The following is a 20,739-nucleotide window of genomic DNA, read 5'->3' on the forward strand; positions in this document are numbered from 1 at the left end:
TGGTACTTAAGAAAAGAAATCCAAAACAGAAATTAATACTATGTTTAATTACTAAATATTTAATCTACATAATTGAGACTACTTGCAATACTGTAAAAAATAAAACGAAGCACAAGAAAACAAGACAAGATATAAAACCAATATTATCGTAGAGATCGATGGATAATTGAATATACTTACGATTAAAAAGAACATAACAAAAGGCATAAGCGATTTTAACTGTTTCTTGCATAAGCTATCAAGTACTAAACCAAAAAAGAAAAAGATGATTAACATAACACATTTAGAAGCATGGAGCTGAGAACTCATTAAAATATGTGTAATTACGAATCGGATACGGATTGCGGGCCATATCCCTCCCAAAAAAGTGTCCTGAATTTCAGAGGTGTACATAAAAACAAATCGATATAAATATTAATATCAGCGGTGATGAAAGATTACGAATATTACGGAAAACCAATTGAAAGCTGACAGATTCCAAAAAGGCAACCAAAATTAAATGCAAAACGGCAGAGTGCATGATTACGACAAGAAATAAAAAAAAATATAAAAATTAAAAATCTATTTGCGATTTTATTTTGGAGGACGTAAGCATGGGATTTTTTTCAGGTAAGGTTATATATGAAATTCGTTAAGATTTAAACTCTGATTCAATTCAATTAGATACTCCACCTATTTACGTTAATCACACATTACAATTTCAATCTCGTTACAATTTCGCGTTCAATTAACACTCCGATAGCCAAGTTCGTTTCGGCCCACAGAGCTGTCAAATGGGTTTTTTTGGCCTGGATTGTGTTTACTTTGCGCCTCGTTAAAGCGCCAAAATCAATTAAGGCGGCTCGACGTTTGACAAAAAACGCGAGAAACGAGCAAAAACCAAATCGAAATCGAAAATCACACGAAAAGCAAAAAGACTGAAATTGAGTTTTGTAAATTGGCAACAGATGCGAATAAATGAATGCCAAACTGGCATTGGTCGAATCAAAGAGAGACGCCTTGCCCGAATGCAAAAACTACAGTAAAAAATCGATTACAGCGCTATGATCAAAATTATACAAAATTTCGGAAGATTGAGAAGCCATTTTGTTTAATATCAATGCACCATATCCACCATAATGGGCCCCTAGAGAAAAAGTTTTCCTTGAAAGTTACCCACTTTAAACTCAACAATAACTTAGACCTTTGGTTCTTCCAAACATTTAAAAGTAAATCTCTTACATATCAAATTCTTACCAAACTCAAAATCTTTGTGACAGAACCGTTCCAAAATCAAGTAGTAGATTTACGACCAAAAAGTAGGCTTTAAAAAACTGTTCCTAAAATAAAACCAAATTTTGTTTGATACACTTCTACAGATTCTTTTGGTTTGTTTTTAAGTGAAATCCTTAAAAACTGTAACACCTTATTCTTCGGATATAAAGATGTATCTTATACAAAATAGCATAGGCAAGTAAACGAGGATGCTACAAAAATAACCTTTCTTTTTTATATTACAGGTGTCTGAAAATATGCAACAAAATATTTAGAATTCGATTTCCTCTCTTTCTCTGCATACTTTTAGTAATTTTCTGTGGCACTCGCTATAATCCCACATCAAAGGTTTTTAGTGGTTTAGATATTTTACAATAGGATCATAAATTTGTAAAGTTTTTAGCTAATACTCACTGTAGGCTAATGTCCACTCTCCCTGTCCGTGTTTATATCTTTCTGTGAGTGCGAAAAGTGTTCGGTTTGGCATCGATTTCACATGCATTTGGTGCGTCGAGACTCGGGCCCCGAATCTGCTGCTGGAGGCTGGTGTTAAATATTTGAAAGCCATGCCGTTGCAGTTGTCACTCACTCCGGCGGCTGCCGTTGCTGCTGCGGCGGAGATCTCGAAAAGGAGTCGGGCAACGGCAACAGAAGCTCATTTTGCTGTCATGTCGAGGTGTCATGTTGCAATGTCCCAGCTGCCGTTCAAACCAGAAAAAAAGCCAAAAAACCGAAGAAATCAGGCATGAAATTTGTTCAACGGTACCGTTGACACTCGCCTATCAAGATGTGCATATCGCCTGACCTTTATTAGCATACGAGTGTGTGTGCTCTTGCCACATTAAAGATGCAATTAAGGCGGTGCAACCACCCCCTCCCAGCCCAACCCCCTTTTACTTTCCTCTGTGGGTCAGATCTGCGGGGAGAATTCAACTTTGTTTCTTTCCTAATTTGATTGCCTCGCTTAGATTTCTGGGCGACTCTGGCCGAGATCGTGACCAGGACAGCCAGTTGCTGCACCTCCGGCCTCCGCCATTGTCGAATCTCAGCCCCGAATTCTCCATCTCCATCCCCCCATTTCCATTCTCCGGTCTCCGTTCTCCGGTCCACAGTCTTCGCGCTTGTCGTTTTTCGCTTTTTTTAATTGGCTACATGACGCGCCAACTGCTCTAAGACGCTAAGTAACATGGATATGGCTCCGACAAGACATAAGAAGTACCTCCTCCAACTGGTTACATGGGGAAAAATAAAGTCCTAAGTTGTTAACTTACAAATAATTCTTGGGTTTAATAAATCACGGTAATTACTATATATAGATATTTTTTTAGGAGCTTCAGTAGAAAGTATTATTATTATGGCGGAAACGAAAAGTTACTTTTATATGGTTATATTATATTTATAGTTATATTTTCTTAACAATATTATTGTATATCATGATGATTGAGCTTTCTAGTAATGAAATCAATCTGAAATCTCTCCTAAAAACAAGCACAGTTCGTCTCGAGAGATATTTTACTAAAATCAAGATAGATTTACTCTTAAAATGAGAGCGCCTTTTCTTGAATTCGAGAACTCTCCTTCTCGAAACCGAGAAGACTATTACTGAAGTTGGATAACTTATTTTCCAAAAAGTGTTCTTAAACCAAGCGCATTTCTTCTTGATTTAAATAAAAGCGTGATCGGCGTACTATTGAGAACAAAAAAAACTGAAATCGAGACTGATGAGAGCGGTTTTTTTTTCGGTGTAACTATCTAAAATCGAACGTTTCCATTATTTCAAGATTAACCTTGTTATTATAAAACGACTTTATGGCTATATGATTGTGGAGACTTTTCCCCGAGTGTAGCCCATCTCTTTGCTGCGCCATATTTTGCACTCAATTCCAGGTGCCGACTCCTGGCTACTCCTCCTCATCTTTGGCCCCATCCTCCAACCTCCATCCTCCAGTTTTTGCCTGCTCCTCTGGCCGAGTGTCGCAGTTTGTTTGTTGTTTGCTGACTGCTTCGTTAGCATTGTCATCCGTTGATTTAAGCCACTTTTGTTAGCTGGTTGGGAACAGGAATGGCATTCGGAATCCGTATCGATGAGACCCGCAGGCTGTGTGAATATCGGAGGACTTTCCTTTCGCCGTTGACCTTTTGGCTTGACATGATGTTTATTATAATGCAGCCATGTCTGGGGCTGCATGTGTGTTTTGTGTGGTGTTGGAAATTGATGGGAAAATCACTTGGGAGCTTTTTGTTCAGTTAGCAGCTCATTAGCGAGGGCTGTCAGAGCTGTGAAAGCGAGTTGGCATTAAAGGAGTGAAGGTTTTTAAACGGCGCATCTAGAAAATGGGCTATGAAAGATGCTTTCTTTAAAAGTTAAGCAAAAATACAACATTAGGTATTTATACCATTACGATATTGCTTGGATAATTCACAGGAGCTTTATTACCTATTTCTATCCGTGAATTTCAGAGTTTCTTAAGCCCGAAATCCCGTCGCGTGCAAATGTCGTCAGCAATCAGAACTGTCATTTTGTGCAAATATCAATAGAAATGTGTATTTTTTTTGTCGTTCGCTACAGTGACTTGACACTTCCCGGTCACAAAAGTTAAATGAGTTTTTTGGCGCCCAAACGGAGAGCAAAAAGTTTGATCGATTTGATTGTGTCAATGTCCGATGTCAGCAGATTAAATATTCTTTTGGTACAGTTACGGCTTTCTTTCGTATTTCACTGTTGTTTAGCTTTGCGGCCTCTTTGTTTTCCAGTATTTTTACTGCGCTGACCCCATCCAATTAAGCGTTAAGTGTGGGCTAAAATTTTTTGGTTAATTGCCGTTGTCCGTTCGAGCCGCTTTCATCGCAGGCATTTCGTCCCAGGGGTTAACAGCAGCCATAAGTCGTCTGGGACTGGTTGTTACCCATTACCAGCTCCCCCCCCCCCCCCCCATCGAAGCCCAGCGAAATGAGTTCGTCATGAACAAATCAATTTTGAATGCAATGAAGCGGTTGCCTTGCGCCGAAAAAGAAAATAACAAAACCGTTAAATGTGGCAAAAATGCAAATTTTCCAGCTTATGGCTTGTGGCCCCTTGAAAGTCCTCTTCTTCTCTGCTTCTTCTTCTCCCTGATCCCCTGGCCTTTTCATCTTCTTCCTGGCTGGGTCGCCTGACCTTTTGTTTCTCTCAAACTTTGCCATTACAGGGTATTCGTGAGGAATATTAAGTTCAGAGAAAAGACTTATCTCATTAAAAGCGTTAAAATGTTTTTTTATGATATCATAAATTTGATCTGAAATTGTTAGGTTAATGATTTTTTTTCTAATAAAATATAAGAATTGCTTAAAAACAATCTTACCAATTTAGAATAAATCAATCTTAAAAATTTTCTTAAAAATTACAAACAAAAAATATTTCTAAATAAGAATGTATGTGGGTAATGGGTTTTTGAGTTCAGCTTTTAAGACCTCCATTATTTAACAGACACTTTGAAGAGAGTAGATTAAGTCATTTAAATGTATTTAATTATCTGAGCAATAAAAGTTAATGTCTTTTATATGTACAGGCCATTAGCCATTCGACTCCTTTTGATTGTACTTTGCGACCGCCATGAATGAAAACATTTGCCATCGCGAATTTGGCCCGAAGCGTTTGGTGGGAGCAGGTGGAAAGAGCACTGAAACCCCTTCTTCGGGGGGAAGGTGAGAGGGATCTTGGCAGGCATCTCGATCGTTTGGCGTTAATAGTTTTGTTGCACTCGCACCGTCTCGTTCTGGCCCCCGGGCCATCTCCGTCTCACTCCCTCGTCCGCTTTGGGGGCATATTTCCATGTTGATGATTAAATTGCGATAAATTTTAAGCAAATTGCATTTCGTGTACAACAAATTGCAGAGGCGTCGATGCTTTTGTTGTTTTTTTCGTTTCGGTTTTCCTGGCAGATCCTATCGATGATAGTCCACAGATCGTAGGCGTTACGGTAATTTCTAAGGTGAAAGCTGCGCAATGTCCCCTCATCACCGTAATTTCATGGTCTGCAATGCATTGAATATATTTCACAATGTAGTGATACTTTAAAAAGTGTACCTTATCCTTCAAAAATATAAGTAAAATGAGTATAAAGATTGCATGGTTTTTTAAATTTTAATATTTACTCTTAGCTTCGTAGCAATAACACCATAAGAGTTAGACTTTTTTGCTGTAAGGAGAAAACCTTTGTCTTTGCAATTTCCAGCCACATCCCAAATTTCATATCGATGGAATGAATAGTTTGGAATCTAGAGCCATTTTAAGTGGCTTACTCGATATTTCACACACTCTATCGCCAGAAAGTATGCAATGATTTTTAAAAACTGAGGGCAATGCCCCATTTTGGTAATGTCGTTCTCTCGGACTTCGAATGCCAAATCAAAAACGCTCTTTTTACCATCGCATCACAGTGGATATGCGATGACCATCGCTCTGGACATTATCGGGAATAAATCAAATAAGTATCCGCACACATGGCACATGACAGGGTGGCCAGAGGGAGACCGCAAGAGGGGGGAGTGAGAGGGGGAACTGGTAAATTGCATGCGATTGAAATTGAATGGTTTAAACGGTCATTTCAATGGCTGCAATTTAACAAGCCGTAATTAGTTGATTGTTGTACCAAATAAACTTAAATCAACAACAACTGACAATTGACATTTGCATGGTGGAGCGACGGTTAAATTGAAAGGACCCGCCAAAGAGTCCCCTTCTCCGACCCTCTCTTTCCCGCATACATAAGTAAGCAGGCGTTACACACACACACACAGGGGAGCTTTCCCTCTCCCTCTCGCGAGCACACATGTCAGCCGTGTCGGCCATATTGTGTCTGTCCGTCTCGCTCACTCGCTCGACCGCAATGTGTGCTTTGTGCTATTTATTAACCTTTTATTTAATGCTATTTGCTTAAGCGTTCTGCAACGACAACAGCAACAACAACGAGCACGAGCAACTGATGACAGGCCATCGCCTTGCAATTACCCCCCTCCCCCCTCAAGCTGCCATCCCGCTCTTTGTGTCGCCGCACTCCTCGCACTTCAATTAGAGTGTGTGTGTGTGTGTGCGACAGTGGTTGTGCATGTAATTAGGTGATTGTCAGTTCGGTTCAAATGTCGCGTTTTATTTATTTGCCTTGGGTCCCATTCGCCGGGGGAATCGGAAATAAATAGATGGGTTAAGGTGGGGAAGGGTATAGGAAAAGGGTTATAGGGTTTGATTCCAAGGAGAACCACAAGACATGCAACTCTTTAAAAAATGGTTTAGAATTCTAAAGAATTTCAAGAGGTATTTATCATCTGAATACAATGATAGAGAACTTTCCGGTATAAAAACTTTATAAATGGTGGTAATTTAATTTAGTATTCTAAACTTGTAATCACATTTTTATGAACAACGAAAACGCCACAATATGATTTTGAGTTTTATTTTTGATCGAAATAATAAAACTCAGAAAATTAGTTTTATTATTTTATTATTATATAAAACTCAAAGAATAACTGTTATTTTTGAAGCGGAAAATAGAATAGGTTTTATTTGTCAAGTTTAATATAAAACTGACAGAATAACGATGATTTCATGAGTTTAAAATAAAAATCATGACATAACTATTATAACGTGATTTTAAAAATTAAACTCATAGCAGTTACGATCCTTGATGTATGTACACATATTATAATATTATTATTAAATTATTAATTTTTATTTTTTATTTTATTATTTTTAATATTATATCTAATAATAATATACATTTATAGTTTTGAGTTTTGTAGTGTATTTTTCATTATAAGTTTAAGTTATACTTATTTTACAACCCTCTGAATTACCTTATCTATCTTTACATTTCCCTTTAAATATTCCGCCCCATTTGTTTTAAAACCACCTTATCACTTTAACCCGATAAATCTGTTGGCTACCTCTGACATGCACCGTATTTCCTACTTATTAATTTTCCTCGAAAACTTTTCCACTGCTAATTGGCTGTTACGCACCACCACCCCACCCGGCAAACCCCCTTCTCTTAACCCCCAACAACCCCAATGGCATCTGCGGGCCAAACCCAATCGATTTCCATGGCGAGTTGAAAACCATTTAACTGTCAATTAAATACAATTTCCACATGCCTGTTATTGATTTTTCTCTCCAAACTGTCGACAAGTGGAACGAAGTTGGGGATCGAGAAATGGAATAATGGTTGGGCAGTTCGACTGCCGACTGACGAGGATGATAATGATGGAGGTGATAATGATGATTACTGCTGTCGTCACGTGTTAATTGCAATTAGAGCAGCACGCTCTCAAACGAATAAATTATGCAAATTTCAATTGAGACAAGAAATCGAATTCGAATTCAATCAAAGCAAAATCAAATCGAATCACAACACACGTCAAAACCAAATTGCGCAAGCTGAAAGGCAAAATATTAATTTGCGCAACCAATGTTGGCGATTTGTTGCTGGGGTTTGTTTGTTTGTTGGTTTGTTAACTTATGGCACAGCCATGTCCATTGTTTGCTGAACGACATTAGACAAACTGGTCGCAAAATCACAACAATTACAGTCTCCGCAATCCACAATCCACATCCAATCCCCAGTCGCAACATAATAACTGCTACGATTCGATTAAAAGATCAGCAAATACAAATGCAGAGACAAAAAGCGGCAAATGCAGTTCGACAGGGTTGCTCTTTCATGGGATCAGAAAAAGCCAGATCGGAACGGACTATATAAAAAGCGCCTGATCTGGCGATAAAATAGCCAAGCGGGCAGCGCTACAGTCCTATGAGATTGACAATGAGAGCGGTGAAGCTAACGAGGGCCATCGATCCTGTAAGCGGGCGCGAAAGAGAGCTCCAATCCGCGCTCTGTCCCGTTCCTGTTCTTCTGATGTTGCTCGTTTGTAAGCTACATACATTTTTGCGCTTCGCCCGACAGCAGCGGCAGAGCCTCTGAGATCAGGCTTCAACTCGGGGTCCCCATTCTTATTCCCCAGCTCAGTTCACTTAGCTACTGCCAGCTTGATCAGGGCTGAATTCAAGGACAAATGGGGTATATATGGCTCATAACCGTCTTATAATAAGTCTCTAGAAATAACTAGAACGATATTAATAGTTAGGTTAGTTTCCAACAAAAAAAGCTAAACGTAATGAAACGTTTAAGTGGCGCCCAACCAGGGATTCTTTTAAGCTCTTCGAATTGAACAGAAATTGTGAGTTCTATTCGTGTAAAATCGAACGTACTGATTTAAAGTAGTGCAGAAAAACTAAAGCATACAAGAGCTTATCCATCAACAAATGTAAATCTTACTTTAGACTTACAAATTGAAAATGTGGCGCCCGAGCAGTACTTTGATAGCCTATTACACAACTTTAAGGATGTCATATCAAGGACATTTGCAATTCAGTGTTGAAAAACAACATGTTTTTATAAAAGGATTTTATAAGATGTGAAGAATACCTCAATGTTGCTGATGCTTTAGCGTTATAATAAGACCTTTTAGCTCATCAATGTTCTGCCCTTGGATTCTGCTCCTCTGAAAAAATGGAATACCATGATATAAAACAACTTGCAAATTCTTAACCTTACTTTTAACTTAAAAACTTAAAACTAAATGTGGCGCCCAAGCAGGGACTTGCCGCAGCACCTTTTAAATAAGGTCTTTTAGGGTCCCAATATTCTGGCTTTTCACTTTGCTCGTTTGGAAATCTGGAACACAATGGCTTACAACAACTTGTATCTCTTCAAATTTTAAATCTTACTTAGACTTAAAAACTTAAAGAATGGCACCCAAACAGGGATCAGACTCTTCATCGTTTACAAAACAGCCTTTTAGCGCCCCAAACTTTTCAATCCGCTCCTCTGAGAAACTGTCATTCAATGATATAAAACATTATCGTTTACAATACAGCCATTTAGCGCCCCAACCTTTTTAATCCGATCCTCTGGGAAACTGTCATTCAATGATATAAAACCACTTAAGTCAGTGCAAATTTTAAATCATACTTTTCTAAAAATATGGCGCCCAAACAGGGACTTGCCGCTGCACCTTTTAAATAAGTTCTTTTAGTATCCTAAAAGCCTGGCTTTAGATTCTGCTCGTCTGGAAATCTGGGGTAGAATGATATAAAACAACTTATACCACTTCAAATTAAAATCTGCATTTCAATAATATAGAACATCTTAAACACTGCAAATTTTAAATAATACTTTACTAAAAAATATGGCGCCCAAACAGGGACCTGCCTCTGCACCGTTTACAGTAAAGCTTTCTGGCGCCCAAACCCTCTGCCCCTCGAATCCGCTCCTCTGGAAGCCTGAATCTGTCCGCCTGACTGAGCAGCTTCATTGGCGTTTCTTGCGCTGCTGCTGCGCTTTGTTTAAATAAAAGCCTCTTTAAGTTTATCTATTGCCGCGCATCTAAATTGTGTGCCCAGTGGGGAGTTGTTGGGGGGCGGGTGGGGTGGCAGTTGCCTCGGCTCACTCACTGCGATTATGCTATTTGTTGTTGTTGTTGCTGTGGCTGTTGTTGGTGGCAAAGCTGATGCTGTGGCTTAAAAGAGAGAGGGAGAGAGGGAGAGGGATAGAGGTCTTGTAATGTTTTGCCGGCGCGCTTTGCTCTTTTGTCGTTGTCGTTGTGTTGTCGTTGTTACTTATTGCTTGCGTTGTAGGCTTCATGTTTTGATTGTATTTATTTTAGTTTGAGTAACTTTACTGCGATGCTTTTTGTTGCCTTTACCCCGCACTCGGCTGCCGTCCATTTCTGATGAAGATTTTCTGCGCGATTAACTAGCGAGATCGCCTTACGCTCCGCGGCGTCTTTTATGTGAAAAGCGTTTCGTGCGCGGCTTTAATCATGTCCCCTCTCTTCGGCTGGAATCTTCAGGAAATGGCCGGGGATCGCGGAGAATCAGTTTGCTTTTCAGACATTTTGAGCAATTGCGTTTAATTTTATTCATAATTCGTGGTCTTGGGTTACGGCAGTCGAACTTCTGTAACTCAAACAGGCATTTAGCACATCAAAAATGTAAGTAATGGTAATGATCGGTATGGGGGTAATGTTCAAATCTTCAAGCCGATATAACGTTGGGATGATTACAGCTCCAGTTTGTAACCCTTCAAATGGAGGTTGAAGTTAAAGAAGTTCGACTGTAGATCTTCGGGGTACCATTTTTCCCCTTTCTTCCTTCTAATCGCTGTGTATAATTGTTTCTTTTGTCGAGGGCTAGAAATTAAGCCTGATTAATTCGTTGGTCGGGGACTATGCTATCGTTGAGTCGGCATCTGGCACTCGCTGCTTTGTAATGCTGCAACAAAGTTATTAAACTGGCTGGGATTGGTTTGCGTTTCGGGGCGTGGTCCCACCGCACCGATCTGACCCGATAGTAAAGCGTGGACAGCCCGAAAACCTCCATGATCCGGGGCTTTATGGGTTCAACAGCAGCGATAAAAAGATCGCTGGAATTCCGATATTTTATGACCAATCTGTCGGCGATAACGGGGAAAAAGGTGCAACTTTGATGGTCGATTTTAGATATGAAATATGACCCATTAGCCACTCTAGACATAATCGCTAAAGAGCTCTGCGCGAAGATACTGCAAATTAATGCAGCCCTCCCTAGGTTTATTTTCGTTGACTACGACTACGACTGAGTTTTTCTGATTTAATTAAAAGAGTGATCAGCATTCCCTACACAAAGCTCACTTCAAGCAGGGCAAACCCGTTTTCACCCCACACATGCCGCACAAAAAATGTCACAAATACTTGAAAGGAAAGCTAAATACAGATTTATGATCACAAAGCAGTGCAACAATGCAATATGTTGGCCAATTAGACAAGCTGAAAACATACGCATGTCCATTTGACAGGGGTGGAAGTAAGGGGTGCTTAAATAGGTCAAATAGAAAGGGGATTTTTTATAAAAGATAAATCAGTTCTGCAATGAAACTGATTTGAAAAATCTAAGAGTTTGGGAAACTTAATTAGTGTTTAGATCATATTAATTATAAGCTCCCTACGTTCTCAAAGTACAAACAGATTGTAAACCAACCACCAAAAAAATTTTTTTTTTTAAATTTACTTATCCAAATTGAAACTCTTCACACAAACTTTACCTCCAAATCTGCCCATGTTTTTTATATATGACAATATAATATTTTACATGGAATCAATAAATGTATAATCGAATTTACATCGATATCAGGTAATATAATTTTTATCCTAAAGGACCAACTTTATTGAAACAGACTTTCCTTTCGTTTTGAAACAATCTTAAAAAGTTTTGAAAAAGTAACACCAAAACTATGTTCAATACCCCATCCTCTTAAAAACCCCTTTTAATGCTTCCCAGCCTACGCCCGTGATTAAACATATGCAATTGCACGTGTATTGGTATTCATTTACGCAGAACTATCATCAATGTTGTCCGATGGGATGTGTGAAGGCAAAACGACAACAAACAATAAAACGGCGACAAAAAAGCATCAAAAGCAATTATGAAATCACGGCAGATGTTGGGGCAACAAAAATTGTGGTGGTGATTTATAAAGCGCAGCTAACAACAACAATGACATCAAAAAGCGCAAAAATGTTCATTGTATCGGGACAACAACAAAAAGTAAGCAAAAAAGCAAAAGGAAACGAAGGAGTGAGGGAGATGGGGAGGCTGTGGCATGTGTTGTACATAAACACACACACACACGGACTCCAGTCCGCCCATATGTGTGTGTGTGTGGGTATATAAGCAGGACGGAGGATGCCTGCAAAAAAGGACTGCAGATGCCAGACCGCAAAGAGGAGCCAAAGAGAGAGAGGGGGAGGGGGGATGAGCGAGAGGAAGAGGGCAGCCTACATAGAGTGAGATTTACGACTTAAATGCTGCAGCGCATAATCAAAACGACAAGGCGCAGATGGAAATGGAGTGTAGTTCGTTCTTATCCCTATTTTCTTTTGCCTTCTTTTATTTTCTTCTCTTTTTGTAGCGACGACGCACTTAATTAACAAATATACAAACACTTAACATAACCTCAACTGACAGGCGACAGGCTGTGCGTGCGAGCGGGACAACCGTAGGCCACCAACCGCCCATATCCGCATCCGCTGATTGGATGTTCGAAAAAGCGAGAGCGGGATGGAGACTGCGAGAGAGCGTGTGCGAGAGAGAGTTCTCTTTCGGCGGCTCTCAGCTGCAGCCTGCAGCCGTCTCGCTTTGCTTTCAGTTCGCGAGAGAATCAGTTGGTCGGCGGTTCGTAACAGCGCACGTTACTTTTTAAACGGGCGAGCGGATTAACGTCGGCGTATCGATAGATCTATCAACCTCAAATAAATCCAATTCCCAATCGAAGTGGAGAGCGTGTTGCCACTCGCCAATCGAAGTGATACATTTGGTTGACATAGTAAATGTTTTTAATGACTGCCGGTTGCCCTGAAATGCCGTCGGCTTTTGGTTCCGGTCGCTGTGAACTTTTAAGCTGAAGACCTAAGCTCCCAAAAACTGATGTCCACCTTGGCCAGCAGCCGACCGCCCCCGCTGAAGCTGATCATTCCCTCCTTGCAGGAGGCAGAGGACCACGAGGAGGAGGAGAGGAGAGAGAGAGGAGCGGGAGGAGCAGGAGGTGGCCAGGAAGTGGGTGCCATGCATCCGGATTGCCTGCCCTTGCCGCTGGCTCAGCCGGGCAATTCGCCGCAGGTGCGGGACGAGGAGGAGGAGATGGTGCACACCGAATGCGAAGAGCAGCTGAACATCGAGGATGAGGAGGAGGCGGAGGAGGAGCCCGATCTGGACCTGGAGGATCAGGCCAGCTGCTGCAGTGAGACCAGTGTGCTGAGCGTGGGTCAGGAGCAATCGCAGGCTGCCCAGGCCGCTTTATCCGCCCAGGCTCAGGCCAGGCAGAGGCTTTTGATAAGTCAGATCTACCGACCGTCGGCTTTTAGCAGCACCACTACCGTTCTGCCACCCAGCGAAGGTCCACCTTTGTCCCCCGAGGAGCTTCTGCAGCAGTTGCCCCCCTCCGCAGGCAGCTCCTTCCAGGAGGAGTTCCTGCGCAAGTCACAGCTATACGCCGAGGAGCTAATGAAGCAGCAGATGCATCTAATGGCCGCCGCCCGGGTCAACGCACTCACGGCAGCGGCGGCGGGAAAACAACTCCAAATGGCCATGGCGGCAGCGGCAGCGGCCACAGTGCCCAGCGGTCAGGATGCACTGGCTCAGCTGACGGCCACCGCGCTGGGATTGGGTCCCGGTGGAGCTGTCCATCCGCATCAGCAACTGCTGCTGCAAAGGGATCAAGTCCATCACCATCATCACATGCAGAATCACCTCAACAACAACGAGAATCTTCACGAGCGTGCCCTAAAATTCAGCATAGACAACATCCTCAAGGCGGACTTTGGCTCCAGGCTGCCCAAGATGGGTGCTTTGAGTGGCAATCTGGGAGGCGGCAGTGCCAGTGGCGGCATTACTGGGGGCAGTAAAAATTCCGGTACCGCCAATGGCAGCAGAACTCCTCTGAAGTTGCCCAAGAAATCGGGAAAGCCCTTGAATCTGGCCCAAACCAATGCCGCGGCCAATTCCAGTCTGAGCTTCTCCAGCTCGCTGGCCAACATTTGCAGCAACAGCAACGATTCCAATAGCACCGCCACCAGCAGCAGCACCACCAATACGAGTGTGGCCCCAGTGGATCTGGTCAAGTCGCCACCACCGGCGGGCGGAACGGGAGGAGCGGGAAGCAAGTCCGGCGAGGATTCGGGCACGCCCATCGTTTGGCCGGCGTGGGTCTACTGCACCCGCTACAGCGATCGCCCCAGCTCAGGTGAGTCCTTATCAAAGTAATAGGAAATGTATTATAGTTAAGATAAATTGTGTTAAGAATGTATAATGAGCTATAGAGTTATCGGAAAAGTATCGAAATTCTATATTGGTTATATTTCCAGAATGTTTAAAGCTGTGATTGTGCCTTTAAGCATTTTTTTCTTGAACTAACATATGTAGTTAAATGTTATCTTGCTTCTCAATATGATTTTAAGTTTGTAATCTAGGATTTTAAGTGAAAATCTAATTGTTTAACTTTATTCAGAAGAGAGGAGGTTTTATGTGTTTTATAAAAATGTATTCGTGACTTAAAAGACTTAGTTTTTACAATGGATTCCAAAATCCGACGGCTCAACACAGAAGCATTATAATTTGTAATTCGTTTCTTAGATCATTTGCTTAAGGCTTAGTTTAAGCAAGGACAAAAGTAGGCAGGATTTTTATTGCGGGGAGGGGGCCTTGTAGGATAGTCCTTACGGGGGGCTGAAATTTTGGTATTGGAAAAAGAATATATCAATTCAGTACTTATAAAATCAGTTAAACTAATAATAGTCGTTAAGGATCTTGAAAAGAATACGTTTTAAAAATAAATGTTGTCCATACCTGGCTACGCCCTTGGTTTTCCCCTATTAACTTTATGCACTGTGAAGTAGGATGTGGATTTCATAGCCTATCTCACCACTTTCATCGAGTACATTTAAGTTTTAGTCGCCATTTCTTTCAGTGCCCGTGTGGCACTCACTCACTCACTCCTTTTCCAAACCCAAACACACTCGAGGAGACGAGTTGTTGAGTGGTGGCTCATAAAGCGGTTGTGCAAACAAGCGACAGACACCACAGAGCCACCAAGGCAAACGGAGCCAAACCACAGCAACCCACAGCTCATTAGTTTGCCAACCACCGAAATAGTTGGCGAGTGCGATAGGGACGTAATGCACTCACCCCGAAGTGAAGTGTCTGCTCGAGTGGTTTTCATGTCCTTATGGCTTATGTAACATAACTTAAGCTCATTATGAACCCACCCCCGAACCCCTTTTGCATGTGCTTGTGTGTGAATGGGGCATACACCACCCCATCCCATCGAGAGCAACCCTAAAACAACCTCCCGGCAATCATGGCACTCTCATGAATTTAGTTTATGCCACCGCAGGGAATTCGTAATCGTTTGCCTAATAATTTCATGGGTTACATTTTTGGGGGGGAAATTCGGATGGGTGGGTGTTCTCCATATGCTGGGGAGTTCATTTATGGGGTGGCTTATTGCTGTTTGAACAAGCAATTCGGATTCCTTGATAGTTTTTGGCTAATCCCCTGGAATCCCTGGTAAATCCATGGATCATGTGGTTCAAGTGGGGCATTGAGAGTGATTCAAACCACTTGATGATTGCCATTTTGTGCTAGGAGCTTACCTTTATTAGCCTTATAAGGTTTTATGTTATTTCTAAAGAATTTCCGAAGGTCTACTCAATTGTTATGTTGTAAAAACATTGAAGTGGGAATTTTATATCAGTTTATAGATGTTATAGCACCATTTCATTACATTTAAGAGCTGACTAGAATAGAATTATTCGAACAGTTTTTCATTATAAAAAACAATAAACGATCACATAACAACGAGAGTTACTTCACTTTAACGAGCCAAATTTAATTGCTTTATTAAGTATCATTTAAGGCAATTTGTAAGATTGAAAAGCTCATTCATTTAAGCACTAACGACAGTTTTAACCAATTATCCACACGTTTTATAGATATGTGAAAAATATAACATTGAAATATAAGACTCTGGCCCATTATTCAGCAATCAAAAGGGTTCCCAGCAATAAAGTTCCCCTGGCTAAAAGAAAAATGGTTCCCTTAATCTTTCCTAATCCCCAATTTTCCACAACTTACAAGCTTGCCCCAAATAAACTGCAATTCGTATAATACCTGGGCAATTTACTCATTACGCTGATGGATGTCAAACCCATAATTATTTAGAGAGTCTCGCAACTGAAGCCCCAAAAACGAATTCCGAGTGCATAAATCTACGCTTTTGGGTGGGTTTTGTCGCGTTCGCTAATTAACTTGAAACGATTTTATTTTTTTCGAGACCCCTCCACACAGGCTGTCCCTGTCGCTCTGAAGTCGCCTGTCTCACTCGCTCCGGGGGTTTTAAGGTGTGTTTACTGTTGTGGCTTTTTCATTTTCTCAGTTTCATTTTTAGGTTTTTTCCAAAGCTCTTTTTTTTGTACGTTGTATAAATTTAGCGTGACTAAAACGAGATCTCGATCGCAGTGCGGTTCCATAATTTGAATGAATGTTGTAGGCGATGGCGTCGTTGTCGTTGTTATCGTTGGGCCTCCGATTCGGAAACGTTTTCGGAGTGGCAATACCTATAGGTATATACATATATATGTGCTATATGGAGTTGGCTTGTGGCTGAGTGCAGCTGCCTGGGCAAACAATGATGTAGCGTGAGATTTGGCCCAGTCAGCTACAAAATCGGCGAATTAAAATGCCAGCCCGGCATAATAGTCATAAATTTGTTGCTTTTGAAAAATTACTGTGGCTGGTTTTGGGGGGAAAAATATTAAAAAGTTTTTTATAATCCACAACAAAGGTGTTAATTTGACAAATTAATGCAACATATTCCGTGTGCGCGTAGGCGATTAAAACAGTTGCCAAAAACGTACATTCGACAACAAATTAGTTAATTGCATTTAACGGCCATTTGTGGTCCACATGATATATGGCTAACATATGGGAAGCTGTCGAGCTGCATATGTGTACGGTCTATTTTGTGCGCCATTTTCGATGCAGATTAATGGCATTATAATAAAACCACGAACAGCTTTTGATAATCGATACAAGATTGCGTTTAATCTTGGATATTGCCGGGCCATATTTTATGGTTTTTATTGGAGATATGAGAGGGAGTGGCTAATGCTCGATTTACCGTTTGCATCTAGCAATTATGAATACTGAATTTTATGCTATCTAAAGGATTAATCAAAATAGACATTGAGAAATTGGATGATTAAACAAAGTAATATTAACATACATCACTGATGAAGGATTCAGTAAGCAATTTTAACTAGTTATGAAACGAAAACCATATAGGCGTATAACTGAAACCTTTAATTATCTTTCAGCTCCTTTAACTTATTTTTTAAGGGCTAGTGAACATTAAAGTATTATAGATGCACCTAAAAAATGCCCCTTCTTATTTTGGTATGTTATTAAAACCACTGTAAAAAATAAAAATGACAGCCCCACTGTAGAACTCTATTTAATAACAGGATATGAAGCACTTTGTTTCACAAAAAGTTGACATGTTATAACCACTTAAAGGGGCATTACAAAACCTTAAAGCCTGCTTTTTAAGAATTTTTTTTGTGAGTAAAAACTATGAATGAACAGTATGCTAAGCCATTCATTAAATATTTATCTGCTCAAACCATATATTTTTCCTGACCTAGCTAACACAGTCTCTGAAAAGATAAGCAATTTGTTTTTGAACTTGGATAGACTCCTAGCGCTCACCTCTTTTTTTTCTAAGAACCCCCCTTCTGAACTTTGTCTGTATGGTGGAAAGCAATTTTCGCATTTGTCCGGCACTTTGAGCCCATTTAACCGGTAGCTGAGACAGCGACAAGCGGGAAAATGGAAGCGGGAAAGCGGAAAAGCGGGGCCAGCGGGAAAACGGGAGCGACAGCGATCGCCACTGAACCATTAAGTAATTTTCAATTTGCGCAGAAGACGCGTCCCGAACAGCCAGAGAAACAACAACAACAACAATGACAACATAAACAAACGAATTTCAATTACACCGGCCTGCAATTACCCCATCTCCCTCGAAGGCCCACGATTTTCTCATCTCTGTGCTCTTGCCGTTGGAAAATTGCTGGAAAAGTTTCTTTTCCTGCGCTGCCTTTGCATGTTCTAAATGGAAAATTTACTTAGGAAATTGCTCTAAACAAAAAAGAAGAAGGGGTTAAAAGAAGCAATTGAGTGCAGGTCAACTTCGCTCTTTGATAGGTGAAAAGTTATGAGTGATTTTCTAATAGTTGCTGATAGTACCCCTTTAGAAAAAATGTATTACATTGATCGAGTAAATTAAATTTAAATTATAGCCCCTGGTGGTGATTGTCAGCCTTGTTCCCATTATAATTTAAATGGCACCCGCGGGTTAGCTAAAGTGATTTCAAATAGAAAAAAAGAAAGGCATTGTAAGTAAACAGGCAATTCAATTAAATCCTAATGGGGTGATATCATTGCCACCCATAAACCTGAACTTTACTCACCATATCTTTTAATATATGCAATTGGGCCAATTTGAGCCCGAATTAGGGAGAGCGCATTTAGCCTGAAATTATTATTGGCAACCATCAAAGAACTCAATCAATGATAGGAACACGAAAAGTTTCTTAACCAAAACGATTTTACGTCTTAAGTGCGCAATTTGCGTTGGAAACGCAACAACAACACCGAGAACCACGTTGTTTATGACCCAAATGCATTCATAAATATGCGAGGCTGTCACGTCATATGATAATCACGATATCCAGAGCCTCAAGAGAACTTGGGTAACTTACGTACGTCCACCTTTCCCACTCCCTTTGCCCGCCAAATTGAGCCATTGAGGAAAATACTTACCGGCTTATGTGTTAGCCTCCTTCCTGGCGAACACTTTAAGAAAGTTCTATCCAAGTGAGTGGTTAGATAGGTAAAAAGCTATTAAATGAGTGTACTTTAAGCGCTCACTCTATCACATTCTGGGTGCTACGTTGGAGGGGCTTTTGTGGGTCAAAAGTACAGTAACTCAGGAAAAAGCTACACACAGAGAATTATTCAAGTACTTTGTTCTGGAATTGAGAACATTCGTTCTTAAAAACCCTGTAAGTAGAAGAGAATACTTAAAATGAGTTTGTTTATCAACTTTTTGATAAGTATACACTACTGACTGGACTAATAGTTTTTTTTGTTGAGATATACAATGTAAATACCGCCAATTCAACTTGATTCGAGCAAAATGAAAATATATTCAACTTCAAAAATGTCGTTCTATTTTTAAGAACATTTTCAACTCAGATGAGAACGTCAGAATTTTCTCTGTGTACCCATTACAAAATGTAGGTCTCTTTTTAAAATATCGTATTCCTTAAATAATAAGCTGATACTAATGATTTGGAGAGATAACATTTCCTATAAAGATTCTAACATAAAATATGATAAATAGTTCAATTTATGAATATGCTTCTTAGACGCAAATTATTATGGCTCTATTAAACGTGAACTAAGGTATTGGATATCATATTATTAAATAAACAATCCCAAGTTAAATGCTTGTCCCTAAAAGGACCATTTTTTATTTGGTGTAGAATGGGTTCGGTTTTTAAAAGGGTGAAATTCCAAACATGAGAACTCATACTAAAATTTTAAGGGAAGATCAATGGCTCTTGAGATATTATGCTTCCCATAATTACTTTTACATAAAAACTGCTATAGGAAACTTAATAGTTAAATTCCTTAATACACTAATTAAACGCAAACTAGTATTATTATTATGGCTCAATCACACATAAACCAAAGTATGCGATACCATATTGACAATTAAGCAATCCCGGGTTAAATTCCTGTCCTTAAAAGGATCTCATTTTCTTTAGTGTAGGATGGGTGTTAGGTGGAAAAGGCAATGGCAATCCGACGCGGCGATTTATGAAGTGACAAAAATTAATTTCAACTGTTAACTTATCGCACAACCAACAAGCAACACACAACAATAAAAGCAACAACGATGCAGCGGCAGCAACTGTAACAGCAACAGCAACAACAACAACTAGTAGCGCCTTTTAAGGCTTTGGCAACTGCAACTGCCGCAACTGGAAAAAGCAGCCATGCGCCTTGGTAATAAAACTGTCAGACCCGCAGCCCCAAACGCCCCCTGCCCCTTATTTAATCTCTGTCTTTTTTTTTTTTTTTAAACCTGCGGCACGATAAGAGCGGCAGCAGTGAAAAATGTCGTTTAAACTGTGACTGGACTGCTGACCGCATTTGGTTAATGTGAACTGAAACTGCTGCTGCGGACAGTTGCATTTTCTGCTCAACAGTTAATATGGCCTGAAATTGGGCATTGGCCAGGCATTTTGTAATTGTTTTTCGAATACCCTAAGATAGAGCGAAAAAGCGGGGTAGATTGGACAGGGAAAATGGTTGGGGTAGAGTCTTTTTTGGATCAGTAAAAATTATATATACTTAAGATTAAAGAATAAAATGATGTAGGTATTAAGATTCGGATGTAAATAGGCATTTTATATCCATTATGTAAATTATCTAGATAGTATATCACTTTAATGAGCTTTACCATGCCTTAACTTCTCCCAAATCTCCTTTTCTAATTTTACATTTATTAAATTCCAGTTAAATTTACTAATCAAAGCCAAAACACCGTAGTAATCACTTGACAGCTAGAGTGTTAAATCTTCGTTATCCATTATTAAAGCCAACCTCCTCGGGTTCGCCCAATTTCACACTCAATAGACTGCGACCTGCTTATCTATCATTTGACTCTATCAAGCTCCATCGAACGACGAAAAGTCGAAGAGACAAAAAGAGAAATATTAAAAATTCAGAAATTTCAATTTCGTATGTAACAGAAACCTCAAGATCACAACAATCAAGACTCGACATCGAGC

At 40.3% G+C, this 20,739-nt stretch overlaps 1 protein-coding gene across 1 annotated transcript in view; it reads left to right on the forward strand.

Annotated features, from left to right (window-relative positions):
* Positions 1–12,492: 12,492 nt before the first annotated feature.
* LOC119551674 (homeobox protein invected) overlaps positions 12,493–20,739 on the forward strand; it is a 34,480-nt gene continuing 26,233 nt past the window's right edge. Inside the window, exon 1 of the mRNA XM_037861128.1 lies at positions 12,493–14,066. Coding sequence (XP_037717056.1) covers positions 12,752–14,066 — 1,315 coding nt within the window. The 5' untranslated portion in view covers positions 12,493–12,751. The remainder of the gene's footprint in view (positions 14,067–20,739) is intronic.

Source organism: Drosophila subpulchrella, chromosome 2R, assembly GCF_014743375.2.
Source record: "Drosophila subpulchrella strain 33 F10 #4 breed RU33 chromosome 2R, RU_Dsub_v1.1 Primary Assembly, whole genome shotgun sequence".
NCBI lineage: Eukaryota > Metazoa > Arthropoda > Insecta > Diptera > Drosophilidae > Drosophila > Drosophila subpulchrella.